Here is a 14316-nt window from a genome sequence, read left to right on the forward strand (position 1 = left end):
CTGACATGGCTGTCTCAGGTCGTAATATAAGGAATAATCATGGTGTTGGCACTTAGCCTGTACTGGGAAAGCTTTCAGAACTGTCATGTTGCAAGTCTGATTCATGAGAAATATGTCCTAAATCTAGTACAAACAATATAATTCCAAAACACATAAGAGGAGAACGGGAATTGTATATTAAGTGCAGGACAAAGTGGCCTCCTGGGCTATGCTGCAAGCTCTTCCTAGTCACCTCCTTTCAGCTATCTTTAGGCCCACCCACACAAACGTCTATGCACACAAACACACACGTAACAGGTCCCAGAGTCCCATTTGAGTTAGAGTGGAACTAGTCATCAGGCTGCGTGCACCAGCCAGGAGGGAGGTTAGCTTTCCTAGCTGATTTCATCAGCCTGGGGCCCAGGGATGCGGGTAGGAAGATCCCTCTGTGCTTGCTGTTTCAGTCCTCCCTGAAGCAGATGGTCTGGGGGACTGACAAAGAGACAGACCAGTTCATTAGTGGGCAGAGAATAATGACTCATGAAGCGACAAGCAGAAAGAGGAAGGAATCACTGTACAGGCACCTATCCCAGGGAGTGCTCCAAATAAGAATTCTCATTTTTGTTTTGCTTTTATAATGTGCTATCATTAAAGAAAGAATCTTGAACTATTCAAGTAAAATAAGTAACATTATAGATGTTCCACCTGAGGAATGCACAACTTTCAACATTCATCATACCTACAAGAAAAGAGATACTTGGAGATAAAAAAGCTGAAAAAATAGTAGGCTATGGTAGATGGTAGTCTATAACCAAGTTCAGTGTTTAGTTAGAATCCTGTTTGACAACCTAAAAGTGCTTCAGTTCCTTCATTAATAATTACTGGGTCAAATGATTTCTAGAGCAAACCACAGTCATATTCTCAAATCATCTGGGCCTTTCTGCAGCTGCCCACTGAAGGTTGGTTTTTTTTTTTTTAGTGCTCTTGAAGCCTCCTCCAGCTTTCTCCGTAAGTTTTGCAGTAATTATTGATGACCCTAGAAGAAAATCAACTTTCAAGTCAGGGGTCTGGGTTGGCGAAAGGAAGAGAAAGCTCTAGAAATGCTGGACCTTACTGTTAAGTTTCCCACTATGAGCTCCACACAGTTGTAACTCTGAACAACTGGAGGAGGAAAGAGGTATCCTTCAATGTACCAGGGCTGTAAGATATGCCCAAATATTGATTAAAGCTGATTCAGCCTACAGAGGTCATTAGCTTGAATAACTGAATTGCAGTGAAGAACTGACTGACAAGAAATATCTAGGAGGTCTTTAGATAAATCAAGTGTAACGTTAGATCAAATTGTAGCATTATTTTACTATCCAGCCCGAAAGTAACTAATGCACCCAATATATGAAGCCCATGCTACATGCTGTACAATCAGTATCAAGGGATACTTTTACTTGCTGCACCAGACACTGAAAAGAAATGCTGCTTTCCTAACACTGCCCATGAAAAGCATCCAAAAGAATCCCTTAATTCTTCAATTTCCTAACAATGGACCACAAAGCTGACTCCCTTTCCTCCTGAACACTCCCTAAAGCCTATCAGAGAGGCCCGTCATGCCTCCGCCAGATGCCCACTGAGCAAGAGCCTTAAACTAGCACCAACCAATCCCCTAGGTCTGCAGTGCCGAAGGACAACCGTTAGTCACGAGTCTCACATTTAAATCCATGGGAATAAGACTGACTAAATCTTCATATATCACTCCAAAATCCTACCCAAAAAAACAAAATCCCGACAACTCAAGACTTCTCATTTCTCTGAGTTGTGGAAAAAACCCCAAGTATGTGCATACTTGGCTGCTTCAAAATATACCTCTAATTGTACGGGCTGTGTCATCTTATGCATATCAAAACGTGGCTTATATAATTCTATTCTATTTAATAAACTTGCAGCATTTGCGTTAATACCTATGTTAGCAGATGTTGCGGCTGCGAAAGGGTGAATTGCAATGCTGATAAGAAGTGAAAGCAGATGAAGTCAACTTATTAACCCAATTGAAGCAAAAGCAAATAAGCAAGAGATCCAAGATGAGTTGAGCAGACACCTCGGGAGAAATCCAGGTAGCAGCCCTCTTGGTTAGAGATTTTGGAATAGTTTTACAGCATTTCATTTTGAAGACTCTGGTACACTGGTAAAAATAAACCTTAAAGTCTGAAGAAGACAGGTACAGCATCCTTGAGAGTGGCCTGTGTTTGGAGCAGGGTAGAGAAAACACCTAACCATAGTGCTGCCATTCAATGTTCCCATCGCTACGTCTTTCTTGATAGGTGCTGAGAGAAAGTCATGGAGGCAAACATTACAGAGAGGTCTAAATATTAGCAATACAACTGTTTGGAAAAGCCTGTACTTTCAGCAGGAGGGAAATTCAGAGTTACCATAGCAGCCACCCACTCTTAAAAGAGGAGAGGGGGAAAAAAAAGGAAGACTCTTGAACTTAGATGAAAAAAGAAGCTATTGTTAACAAGACAATATGCACAGATGCTAGGTGATAAGGACATGGTTACACTTAAATGGAACGAGATAGGGGAATTATTAGATAAAGCATAGGCTTTGCTTTTAAATGGGTTGATTGGTGAAATCACACAAGTCTGACATTGTTTACTTCGCCCCCTCATAGAGCAAGGACTCTGGATCAGCTTGTTGCCTGTTTATGTCTTTAAGCTGGTTTCCTTTTGTGCACAGCTGGCTGAAATGTCCAGGGAGGATTCTGTGACAATCCTTCCCTCTCTCCCAAATATTTCTATTAACCCAAAAGAAAGCACATTTTGTATGAGAGATTATATGCTCATGAAATACCAGCTGAGTAATATATGGAGGTCTTTATGTCCATGCTCTCAATAACTGTTGTACTACGGCTTGTGCAAAGACTAGGCTACTGTTTAAATCTTCTACTCCAGTGAATAGTGATGAGAAAGTTGTTATTCGGGGCCAACTATCCTGATAAACATCATGACAGTGTAAGGACATGACCCCAAATATTGGAACATTTCATTTCTTTCCCTAGTCTGTAATAAACAGCATTTTTAGCTACAACCATACAATAGGATTAAAAAAAAAAAGGGACTGCCAATATTGCATCAAGGACCTAAATTTGGAGGCTACAACTCAGCTGATACATCATAGCAATTCACTTTAGTAGGCAGCCTATAAGAATTCAGAAAACCTGAGAGCAATTTATAGGGCTTTAGTTAAACGATGACAGTGTCATGCATCACACAGCGATACAGTAATGTCATAGGATATATTAATTTCTGCAGTTGCTGAAAGATTATGAAGCCATGAAACAGATGACAGCAGTTTTAATTGTTGATGTTGCTGTTTTGACCACAGACAATATGAAGTTTGCATAAAGTACTCTTGCTCGTGTCAAAAGCCATTGATACAAGGTTATTAGACCCTACTAACATCTACTTTTTGTTTTTAAAATGTATTAATACTATTTTCCTTCCTGCTTTGCAGTAGCTGAACAGTTGGTTTCCTTTAGTTACTGTGAGTCATGGCAACAGTGGAAATCCAACTTTACAGATGGATGAGAAAAATAGGAGCAATTAAAATGAAGAATGCTGAATATTTTCTAAAATAGCTTGCGCCAAATTTAGAGGTATGTTTCAGTGAAGCAAAGCCTTAGATATCTCCCCAAATAAAGACAATACTATTAGGAGTCTTACACTTGCCTCAAGTTAGAATAGAATTTTATCGCTCATCTCTTATTTGCAGATAACACTTGCCTGCATTAACCGATGATCCACATCTCTTAAACAGACACTGCTCACAAGGAACTTGTGGTAAATGGTACTCTCAGTGCTGCGGATTTTAAGCAGCTGGTTCTAAAACCACATTCAGAAGCATAGAGCTGGCACACTGTCTGTGGATGGCGTCGGGATCTTTGCCATGTGGCAAGTATCAGTTTCCAGATCAATCGGGAATTAAAAGCCAGCGCCTTAAATATATGCTCAAAAGCAATACACACTTGCACGCATTTATATACATGCATATATATACACACGCAGATGTATGTATAGGCAGGCCGCTGTTCAAATACTGAGGGAATTTAAGGGATGACTGCTGCAGTGACCCCAGAGGCACACACACACTTGCCTGGCTTCCCACCGACGCTACAAAGGGCTGTGATTACCAGCGCAGGTCGGGTAAAAGACTCCCATAGGCATGTGCTAGGGACAACTTTACTAAGGGCAAGATGTGCTTCTGCTTAAGACTAGAACAATGTGTGCTCCAAAGTTACCCCAGTGAGATTCATCAGTCACTCTGCCTCTCACCTGCCCCCCGGACTCCTCAATAGCCTCTAGAACAGCTCTGATGCCAGGCAGTGAACACCAGTTTTTATCCCAGCCCCGCTCATCACTCCCTGTATCAGAGAGGAGAGAGGGAAGAAGGGCTGGATTGTCTTGTAGCCCACTTCATTGCAGAATAAGAGCCAAACTGACTTTGCATGAGCACTGAGGTACCTATAAATACCAATTCTGCTACCCAAAGACACACACAGATCTCAGGAAACCTGCAGAGATCAGACACTTCCATATACCCACTCTTCTGCTTCACCCCACCAAAGAATACGGCCATGTGCAATTCTAATCATCTGTACTAGAGTAAAACATGGAAAGAAACCACTACCCATCATGGGCAATCCCTACCCTTATTCTTTACCACCCATCAAAGCCTCTTCCCACATTCTCTGGAAATGGGGAAGAAGTAAACCAAGAACCTGCTTATCCTAGATCTATAACCCCTTTTGGACAACTTGCCCTCTCTCAGCATTGCCTTAGCTTTCAAGGCTCAGAGAACCACTACATCTCTAATTGCCAGAATTAAGTCCAATGAATCGAATTCTCAAAGGCCTCACAGTAACTCATAGAAAGTTTACATATATAAAACCAGCCAATAGTTGTCTTATCTTCTCCCCATTCCTCCCTCCTCCCCTCATGGTGCGAGCTGTTTGCTCTCAAAAATATAGTGACATTAAACAGTACAGTATACTTACAGCCAGATACATAGCTGCATATACGCTTAGTGCTGCTTCTTTGGATGGGAATGTCTTTCTGGCTTTCATGATAAGGTCTGGATTTCCAGTACAGGCATGTACGCTACTGATGAATTGTGTATACTGTTTACATCCAAGTGCTGTATAGTTGGGTTTACAAAGTGCAAGAAAATGTGGTGCAAGATTCCCTGTTACTACTTGTCCAGCATTTACAAAGATGTCCGTAGCAAACAGTCCAAATGCGTAAATTCCTAAAGAGGGAAACAGAGAGTTAAATTTCCTGACATTTTAACTCCAGGGCAACATATTATAGTATTTATCATAGTAATATACCAGCTCCTTCCATTTAAGAACACAAAAAACCCTCACCTGTGTTGTACCCTAACCATCCTGGCTCACACTAGAGGTGATACTTTCCTACACAACTGCAACTGCAATGTACCTGCACACCTGATCTCTCTCCATCCTTCGGAGGAGCACGCTCACTTCTTGTGCGAGTAGCCCACTTTCCTAGGCCCCTAGCCATGAATCTCCACTGTTCGGGGCAGCCAGCTACACTGGTACCTAACTTTTGCCCATGGTCACTAAACAGATGTGAGAGGCAAATTCTTCACCCTACAAATCTGCTTGAGAACCAAGGAAGTCAGGCTCTGATGGAGAAGTAACCTGAAAAGCCATAGCACATACTGGACAAATATTTTCTTTCCCCTCGCAGCTGTAAAGAAGCTGAACTACTCAATAATTCAACATTGCCATGCACGAGTTGTCTTCATCTGCCTGCTACTGGGTACATCTCTATGTATGGCATATTAGTCACCAGCAAGACAGTGAGCTGAAGATCTATATATTTGAGGAGCTACTTATGCTAAAGAATTATTGGTTTTTTATCAGACATATCAGCAGAGCATTAGGCACGTGTACTCGTTCATTAGAATGGAAACGCATGTATCTGATTACTTAAAAGAAAACAGATTTCTGCTTTTCTGAGGTCTCTTTCTAAAATTTTGGAAGCATAAAATGAGCTCTGGAAGGAAATGCAAACACAGCACCCTGACTGGGAGGCAAAGCCAGCAGGTACGTGTTCAAGTTCCACCTGAGCTACAGATTTCCTCCTGTATTTCCGTGGGCAAATCCCCTTACCTTTCCCATACTTCAATTCACTGCGAGTATAGCGTGAGTTCTGGCAGCTCCCCACTTCATGGGGCACCATGAGGACTTTAATGGATGCATATACACCACAGCAGACATGATCCCACAGGAACATGTGCATTTCTAAAGGTCAGGGTTTTCTCCTCAGCAAAGGTAGAGGACCGAGGATGATTTCTGGGATCCTGGCTGGTCAGCAACGTCACACTAACATTAATTCACCCTGAGCTGCCAGAGACCGGTGAGCAGCGGATTGTGCCTAGCCGAGTTGCTGCACAGAAGGGCCCTTCCAGCAAGCCCCAAGGGCGCACGCTGCTGCGGCATCGGCAGCCACATCACTTTGTGTGAGGCATGGCGGGCCGTGATGCCTTATCTGGTAGAACAGTGCAGAGGCCGTTGTCCATCCCTTCCCTCCCGATTTTTTTTTGCTTCTGTGAGCAAGGAGGGCCCACCAAGAGGGAAGGAAACACAGGCACTGATTACACACAGAGCAACTGGAGCATGAGGGCCTTATCATCACTCCCCACCTCCTCTGGACCTTTGTTTGCTACCCAAAACCGTATAGATGTGGCACTTCAGGGCATGGTTTAGGAGACATGGTAGTGTTGGGTTGACAGTTGGGCTTGATGATCCTAGAGGTCTTTTCCCACCCTAATGATGCAATGCATGACAGTCTCATTCTTAAGGACTTGTAGCACTCCGGCGTGACAGCGAGCAATCGCGCTCTCAGCAGGCAGGCACAGCTGTTACACAAACACTGCAAATACAGACACAGCTGCACATCCCCTCCCTCCCCCTGCGACTGGGGCATGCAGGAGGATTAGCTGCCCAAGGCTTCATTCCTCCAGCTTTTTCTCTTAGATACAGCCGTGAGTGAGAAGCAAACAACAGAACTGAGCCCTGCTGTGGCATCCCTGCATGTATGAAAAAAGCAGCGTCTGGCAATAGTCAATAGCCATTTTGAGCGGTGGCACTTCCCCCTCCAAACACATTTACAATGAACTAAGTAGAAAGGTTGACATCTCGTATCTACTGAAGTCAATGGGGAAGTTCCAGCTGACTTCAGTGGAGCATGGATTTTGTACAGTTTTCTACTAGAGACTATAATACAACCTCAAGGCTAAGAAAGCGCCTAAACCAGGCTTGGCTCCAAACACACGTTACATCCCAGTATCATCAACTTCCGCTGCCACGTGTGCACATAACCAAAAGAACTATCAACTACAGACACAGCACTAGGTTATCTCCTTTCTTGACTTCACCCTACTCCAGGCCTGCTGGTTATTCTTCTCCCTTGTGGTCCTAATTTCTTCTATTTTTACTGCTGATTCTGTAACTATTTTTTATCCAAACTTCCAAAAAGCTTCATTTGCTACCCAAAAGGAGAGAACTCACTGCACCTGAGCTGACTACACAGGAAATGCTGTACAGTTACCTGAATATTTGCCCCAGGTCAAAATTAAGACATAATTGGTCACTCTCACCATTCAGAAAAACAAAAGCATTAATTTTGCTCATACCAAGAAATCTGATGGTCCTGCGCACCAGTGGATTTATATAACAACAGTCTCCAGTTAATATTGTTTTTTCTTGGTTTTCAAAATCCTTTGTAGCTAACTGTAGACAAAACACTGCAGTTTCTCCAACGATAATCTTAGGGAAGGAGAAAAAAGGGGAGAGAAATGGTACATGAGATTACAACAAGTAAAATAAACTAATATTACAGAGACGGCTATCTCATCTTAAGGAAACAAGACCAAATCAGCACAACAGACAACAGAAGTGAACCAAGCTCCATACATTAATCTTCTTATGAGGGAATTATGCCTTACGGCTTTCTTTTCTTTATTTGCATTGAAAGAGAATAAACTTCTATAACCAGGACTTGGAATCAACATAACATAACCTAATTTTCAGAATGAGGAGAAAGAGAATGAAATCTGTTAGTTCAAGAACAACAGATCGCACAATGCACAAGGTGTGGACCAAGGTAAAGGCCTAATCCTGGAAGATGCTGAAGATTTCAGTTCCCACGTGGCTCTCACTGACACCCAGCACTTCTCAGGGTTGAGCTCTGAATTTTGGAATAGGAAGGGGGAAGAAAATAAAAGAAAAAAAATCACAACAGAGCTGTTCACATCAGAGGATTGGTTTGCCAGAAGGTACTTAACAGGGTTTGATTCACATTTTGCCAGCTAAGTTTATCAACTCTAGCTTTAGCTTTGTTCCTCATGCATGAATGAAATGTCACCACTGATATTTTAACATTAAGCACGACCTGTTTCACATTCGTCTTACTAAAATGAATAAAGTTCTCATATCTATAGATCATTCACATTACAGTTGACGAAATAAAAAAAGCCACGAATAGAAGAAGAAAAATATCAATTTTTGAATGTAAAATAACGGGTTTTTTTACCTGTACAGCAAAACATGACCTTTAATTTACTCATGGCAATTATGGTCTTGAGACTTAATAGCCAAAGCCAAGCCTCAAGCGTGTGTCTATCTAAACCTCTGACACTGAAGCTTTAGGGCAGGTACCGCAGGTATGATCAAAAAGATTAGAGCAGAAGGGTCAAATACTGATCACTGTATTCCAACTTTGATTCACTGTGGGACTTAAAGGCAAGGCTCTTCCTCTCTTCTATATGAAGAGCAGTAAAGCTTATTGAGAGGTACATCACTCTCTGACAAACAGGAATATAGACCAGCAAACTGAAGTCTTAATACTACACAAATACAAGGAGTAACACCATCAAGTCTGATTCATTGCCTATGTTTTTCTAAACCTTTAACCTAACAGGAAATTATAAACCTTTTCATCTATCACAATAGGTCGGAACAGTTCCACACGCAGCACTGGGTACAAAAAACCCCCTGTGGGCGATGGCTCATAAGCACAGTTTGGTGTCAACAGGACAAACGCAATTAATGGCCTGCCTTAGTTATTTGCAGATTTACACAGATGACTTTGGCCTAAATTGTGACCACACAAAGGAGGAAAGTGCCTCTTATAAATAATGTGCCACAAATGACAAGAATAACGGTGGTGGCAAGGGTGCAAAAAGCAAAATTCAGTTTGTCACAGAAACAGTCATCATCTGTTACTTTAGACCGGCTTCACATCCTACTGGAAGTTTTAGATGAAACAGAAATTTAGATATGAGAACTAACAAGTATTCTCTCTACACTTTGATGCAAGCAAATTTTCAGCATAGTGAAGTACAACTCCTTCATCTATAATTAACCAATCATCAGTATACATATGAAATGTAACTCAACCTTGAATTCAAGGTCATCAAAATTATGACGATGATAAGGAGAATTCAGCCCAATGACCCCTTCAGCTCTCATTAAAAAAAAAAAAACAAAACAAAAACAGTTCTAGTATGATTCATAAAGGTGAGAACTGAAAACTAAGATTTTTACTATGACTCACAGTAACTCCCTTCTTTCCTCTGGAATAATGAAACACCAAGGACCAGGCGATTTGAACACAGATTCTGCTGATTAACTCAATACATTTCAGTAAAATTATTTCCAAACTCCAGGAAAACACAGAACCCAGCACAAGGGAAGCACCTGTGATACACACTTCTCAACCTTTTGCAAGAACACGAAGAGAAAGTGTGCCAGCAAGATCAACTCTCCAGCTCCGAGCAGAGCCTCGGAATCTGCTGACCTAGGAATACGGGTAGGGAAGCTGGGGCCAGCAAACGGGAGAACGGCTCATTCAGTTTCAGCAAAGGAGATCCTCACGTCCAGCGACCTGTTTTCACCAGCTGCAGCTAGGTCCTTGCTGCTGGCAACAATTTTTCCTTGTTACGTTTCCTGTCTTTGATAGTGACCTGGATGAAGAAAACCCTCTGCTCCAAGAATAGCAGGGAGCAGCGTTCAAGTTCTCAGCTGAACAAAAATACTCTTAGACTGGGTACGTAGGTGCAAGGGTCAGAACGATGCAGAACTCTGCTAAAGGCAAAACTTTCGCTATACTAGGCCTAGTTTTCTACCCTTAGAAGTAATCAGAGTGGGATAGGCCACTGAGCACAACAGGCATTCATCTCTGTGCCTCTGTGGCTTTACTTTGATAGAATCCCTCTGGAATTTGGCAATAAATACAGGTTCTGTATTTTTCTGTACTGGCAGCTCAGCTAAAGCTCTTCTTCCTCCATCCTTCAGCACAAGCACTGCTCATCTCAATAATCAGCCTATTGATGTTCCAGAAATCTTTTTCAATCTCAGTAAGTGCCAGGAGAGATTCCACTTCCCAGTGCAATTCCTTCCCCTTCTTCTCTCAAGCACCACCGGCAATAATCAGCTCTACAGGGTAGAGGAAAGGGAGGGCGATCTCCCTCTAGCCCTTTTCCATAATTTGCATGCCTGGTATATTTCAGGAAGGAACAATTTCCGTATTCCCTCTGGCGCAGGGACCGCCATTGCCCCTTCCACCGCGTAGGAGAGTTGCAACCTGTCAACAAGTGACCTTTAATATAACAGAATTACTTTGTGCTTCTTGGCTAAGTCTTGGGGCAAAAAGTTTCTGGAATATTCTGAAACTGGGAGGGAAGGATTGCAATGGAGAATCTGAAAGCTCTGACAACAAACTTTTGGACAGAGCTACTCAAATTCAGGTATAGAAATATAATTTGCAATGAAAAAAGTGAGAATATTAGAAGTATCTTTTATCTTATTCTACTTTAGATCACTGTACATATTTCCTGAAGAATGACAGATACTAAAATTCTTAGCTCACAGATATTTTAACAGCTGTTAAAAGCAGAAGCCGTCCTTCCCTAAGGCTGAGAAAACCTTTTGACATATAATTACAGCATGTAAAGTACAAGGAAAAGAACAATTTTCACCTAAGACTAACAATACAGAGTGCAGGCTTTCCAGTATTCTAAAGAACATGTAAATACATAATTTTCACGGTCCTTAGATAAAAATGCAGCGTACATACTGTTACGAGAAGGAGCAAGGCAAGAACAATCGCCCTTCAGGTATCAGCCTAAGCTCTGGCGGGCAGTAATCAGGTCCTTGCTCTGCCACAGCTTCCCTCTGTAACTGCAAGGAAGGCCTTTAGTCCTGGTTCACAATATAAAGTGTGACAGGAACAAGACAAAAGTGACCCTGCATAAAGATATTTCATATTATTACATACTTCATAACTAGCACCTAGATAATCCTTTCTTTTTGTGGAAGCACGGCAAAGAAATATTAACCCAGCAAAACCTAAATTACAGGAAAAGTTCTTATAACCATCTCCATGGCAATCGTCTCCTGTCTGCGATGTGACAACCCATTCAACAGCCAGGAACAGAGTTTGGGAGGGGTGAGACCTAAAATTAATATTTCTTCTTGTTTCACCTCTTAGCTCCTGATTAATTTATTAGCTGGTTATTTTCATGGTGGTTTTGTACTAGTAATATATTTATTGCCAACCACCCAATACCTGCCCCCTTCCTTGTTTTCTGTACAGGATACTTACGGCGTTTAGCACACATTCCCTACACTGATTCCTTCCTCCCAAATAAGTTCAGTTTTTCTCTGTATTAGTCATTTTTCTGAATCCGGGCAAGCTGTTCCTAGTTTTAGCACTGCATGTCAATTTGGAAATCTAATTTGTCCTTCCCAAAATCATCCATCCAGTATATTCTTAACTTGGTTCTAAATTCTGAGCTCTTTTTCAACTTGAAATGTCAAACCTGACTCATTCTAAATATTAGAGCTAGAGCAGCTCCGACCTTGTTGATTTTCCAGTAAACTGACTCCATAAACAAACTTCCCCTAGTGTCACGTATGGTTTACAACAGCCCTATTTATATAAATAAATGACCTTAATTCTTCACTTCTGAAATACTAATGAGGTTTATTTTATGGACTACCTTCTCACGTATGACATGACTTCCTATAAAAGCCCAGGATTCAAGTCAAACATTCATTCGGATGACAAGATATCTGAGGGTATATTAACGCATTTAAACAAGATAAATCCTGAAATTTAGGGCTGACAATCTCTATCTGGGATTAGGAAAGAAATTTCTGTGTACACATTCATAGATCTGTCCAGCTAACACCTATTTTAGGGTATACAAGTGTTCATGAAATATTTCATATGGGCCAGGGAACGTGGCAGAATACACGATTCTCTCTCTGCCAATTCTCAGGGTTATGCTGTAGCTACAGCAACGGCTCCGATAGATGAGTAACACTGAAAAGCAGTGACTGCATTAAAAAGACCACTAAATATTCATCCCTGTTCTGAACTTCAAGTTAAGAACAACAATACTGCACACTGTAATTTCTCTTCTGGCTTCTCATTCATTGTATTTCTCTCATTTAGGCATGACTTGAACCCTAACCAAGGCTTCCGTGAGACCGTCTTCAAGCAATAACATGGCAAGGGATTGTCCTTTTAGGGAATGAGCATCTCTGGCAGTCCACAGCTCTGCTTTTCTCTCTAGAATGAACTTCCTTATCAGCCAGGAAGGGAAGCTGGGAACTGGAGCTGAGAATCTTGGGGGTGATCTCTGTGCATCTAGGCAAATCCTTCTCATTTAAGTTGTTCAGCCTCCCATTCATTTCACTTGTGAGTTCCCACTTAAAATGTGCTGGGTAGATTTCTTTTAAAAATATGGCTTCCATAGGCTTTGTTGTTCCTGTTCTTGAGCTTTTCTTCTTAACTTTTAGGCCAGAAATAGCCCATTGTCTTGCTATCTCCCCTTTAAAAACACCATCAACACACCACAAAGCATAGCGGTGTCTAGAGTTTGTAAAAATCTAGCAGCCTAAACCTTGGTCTTCAGTGATGCTGCAGATAAGCTCCACTCTCCGCTTTAAGCTAAAATTGCTGCGTGAGGTGACAGCCCTGGCAGGAAAAGCAGCAACAGTATTTCCAGAAGCAGCAATTTCAAGTTTATTATGCAGAGCTTTCCCTTGAGGCCATTTTCTTTGTGTTTTTCTTGTCCTCATTGCTTCTTGCTTGCTTAAACTGACAGCAAGTGCCCCGGTTGATTTTCACAGAAGTACATTCTCTAGAGTAAAAAATGACCAGTAGTTTTGAGGAAAATGAAAAAAATAAATCCTAGATAAATCTGCCTGCTATTGAGTAAATACAAAATACCCCCCCTGCCTTGCATTCAGCATGGAGATGCAGAACCATACCTCATAGCAGCTTCTGAAGGTCTGGAGAAAAGATGTGGAAAGAAAATTGCTCTTCTAGAGAAAGATGGGGAAAGAAAACACGCAACCTTTTTTTCCAGTAGATTTTGTTTTCAAAGTACATACTCTCATTTTTTTTTTTTTAAATATCAACATCTTAATAGAATGCTTGGTACGTGTTTGGTCACGGCCATTTACAGAAGAAAAAGATATATAATCTTATACTGCTATAACAGTCAAATACTATCTGCTTTACTTATTTCTCTGTAGTGCAGAGTATGGCTATATGCTACTAAACACTAACGTTACTTCTGACAGCGACAAACATTCTTTATTGCTCTTTGTAGCCCATTGTGCTCATAGTCAGTATGTAACAATGGTAAAGGTTGCTCACTTCATGAAGATTTTATTGCTATTTGAAAGCAAGCAGCACATAGGACCCCAACATTTATAACCAGCGAGCTTCAAGTGAACCCCATGAGCACATAACCAGAGAGACACGGACAACATCGTTTCCTGAATTATCTTCATTCATTAATTTACCATATGAGAGATAAAGTGAAATATTTCAAATTACAGCGTCTCTAAAAGCTGCCTCCCCCTGCCCTTTTTCTTCTTTTTTCCCCCTAACTGAGCACTGATCGTGCACGTAAATGGCGTCTCCCCCAGAGCATGCCTGCGTTATCCAACAGGCAAGGCCTCTGCACAGCAGCGCCGGCACCAGGGCCGGAATCGCACAACGCCGGAGCAAACCTCGGTTATATAAAAGATCATTTTGAGAAACAGTTACCAGGACCCAGCTATTCTGAGTGCGACTAAGAGAAGGGCCTTGTGCCGCCACCAGAGAGGGCGAGGCTTGGTACCTGACAGGGGCCCTGCGGTTCCTGCTCCGTGACAGGAGCCGAGGGCCGAGCAAGCAGCCCCACGGGGAGCTCCGGCCCGCACTCAGCCGGCTTCACCCCCTGCGCTTGGCATTACATCCC

The 14316-nt window shown here is 41.9% G+C and overlaps 1 protein-coding gene across 1 annotated transcript in view; it reads right to left on the reverse strand.

Annotated features, from left to right (window-relative positions):
- PLPPR5 (phospholipid phosphatase related 5) overlaps positions 1-14316 on the reverse strand; it is a 283981-nt gene that overhangs the window by 65476 nt on the left and 204189 nt on the right. The window contains exons 14-15 of the mRNA XM_064455578.1: positions 7690-7822; positions 5024-5274 (exon numbers count right to left, since the gene is read on the reverse strand). Coding sequence (XP_064311648.1) covers positions 5024-5274; positions 7690-7822 — 384 coding nt within the window. The remainder of the gene's footprint in view (positions 1-5023; positions 5275-7689; positions 7823-14316) is intronic.

This window comes from Phalacrocorax carbo, chromosome 6 (assembly GCF_963921805.1).
Source record: "Phalacrocorax carbo chromosome 6, bPhaCar2.1, whole genome shotgun sequence".
NCBI lineage: Eukaryota > Metazoa > Chordata > Aves > Suliformes > Phalacrocoracidae > Phalacrocorax > Phalacrocorax carbo.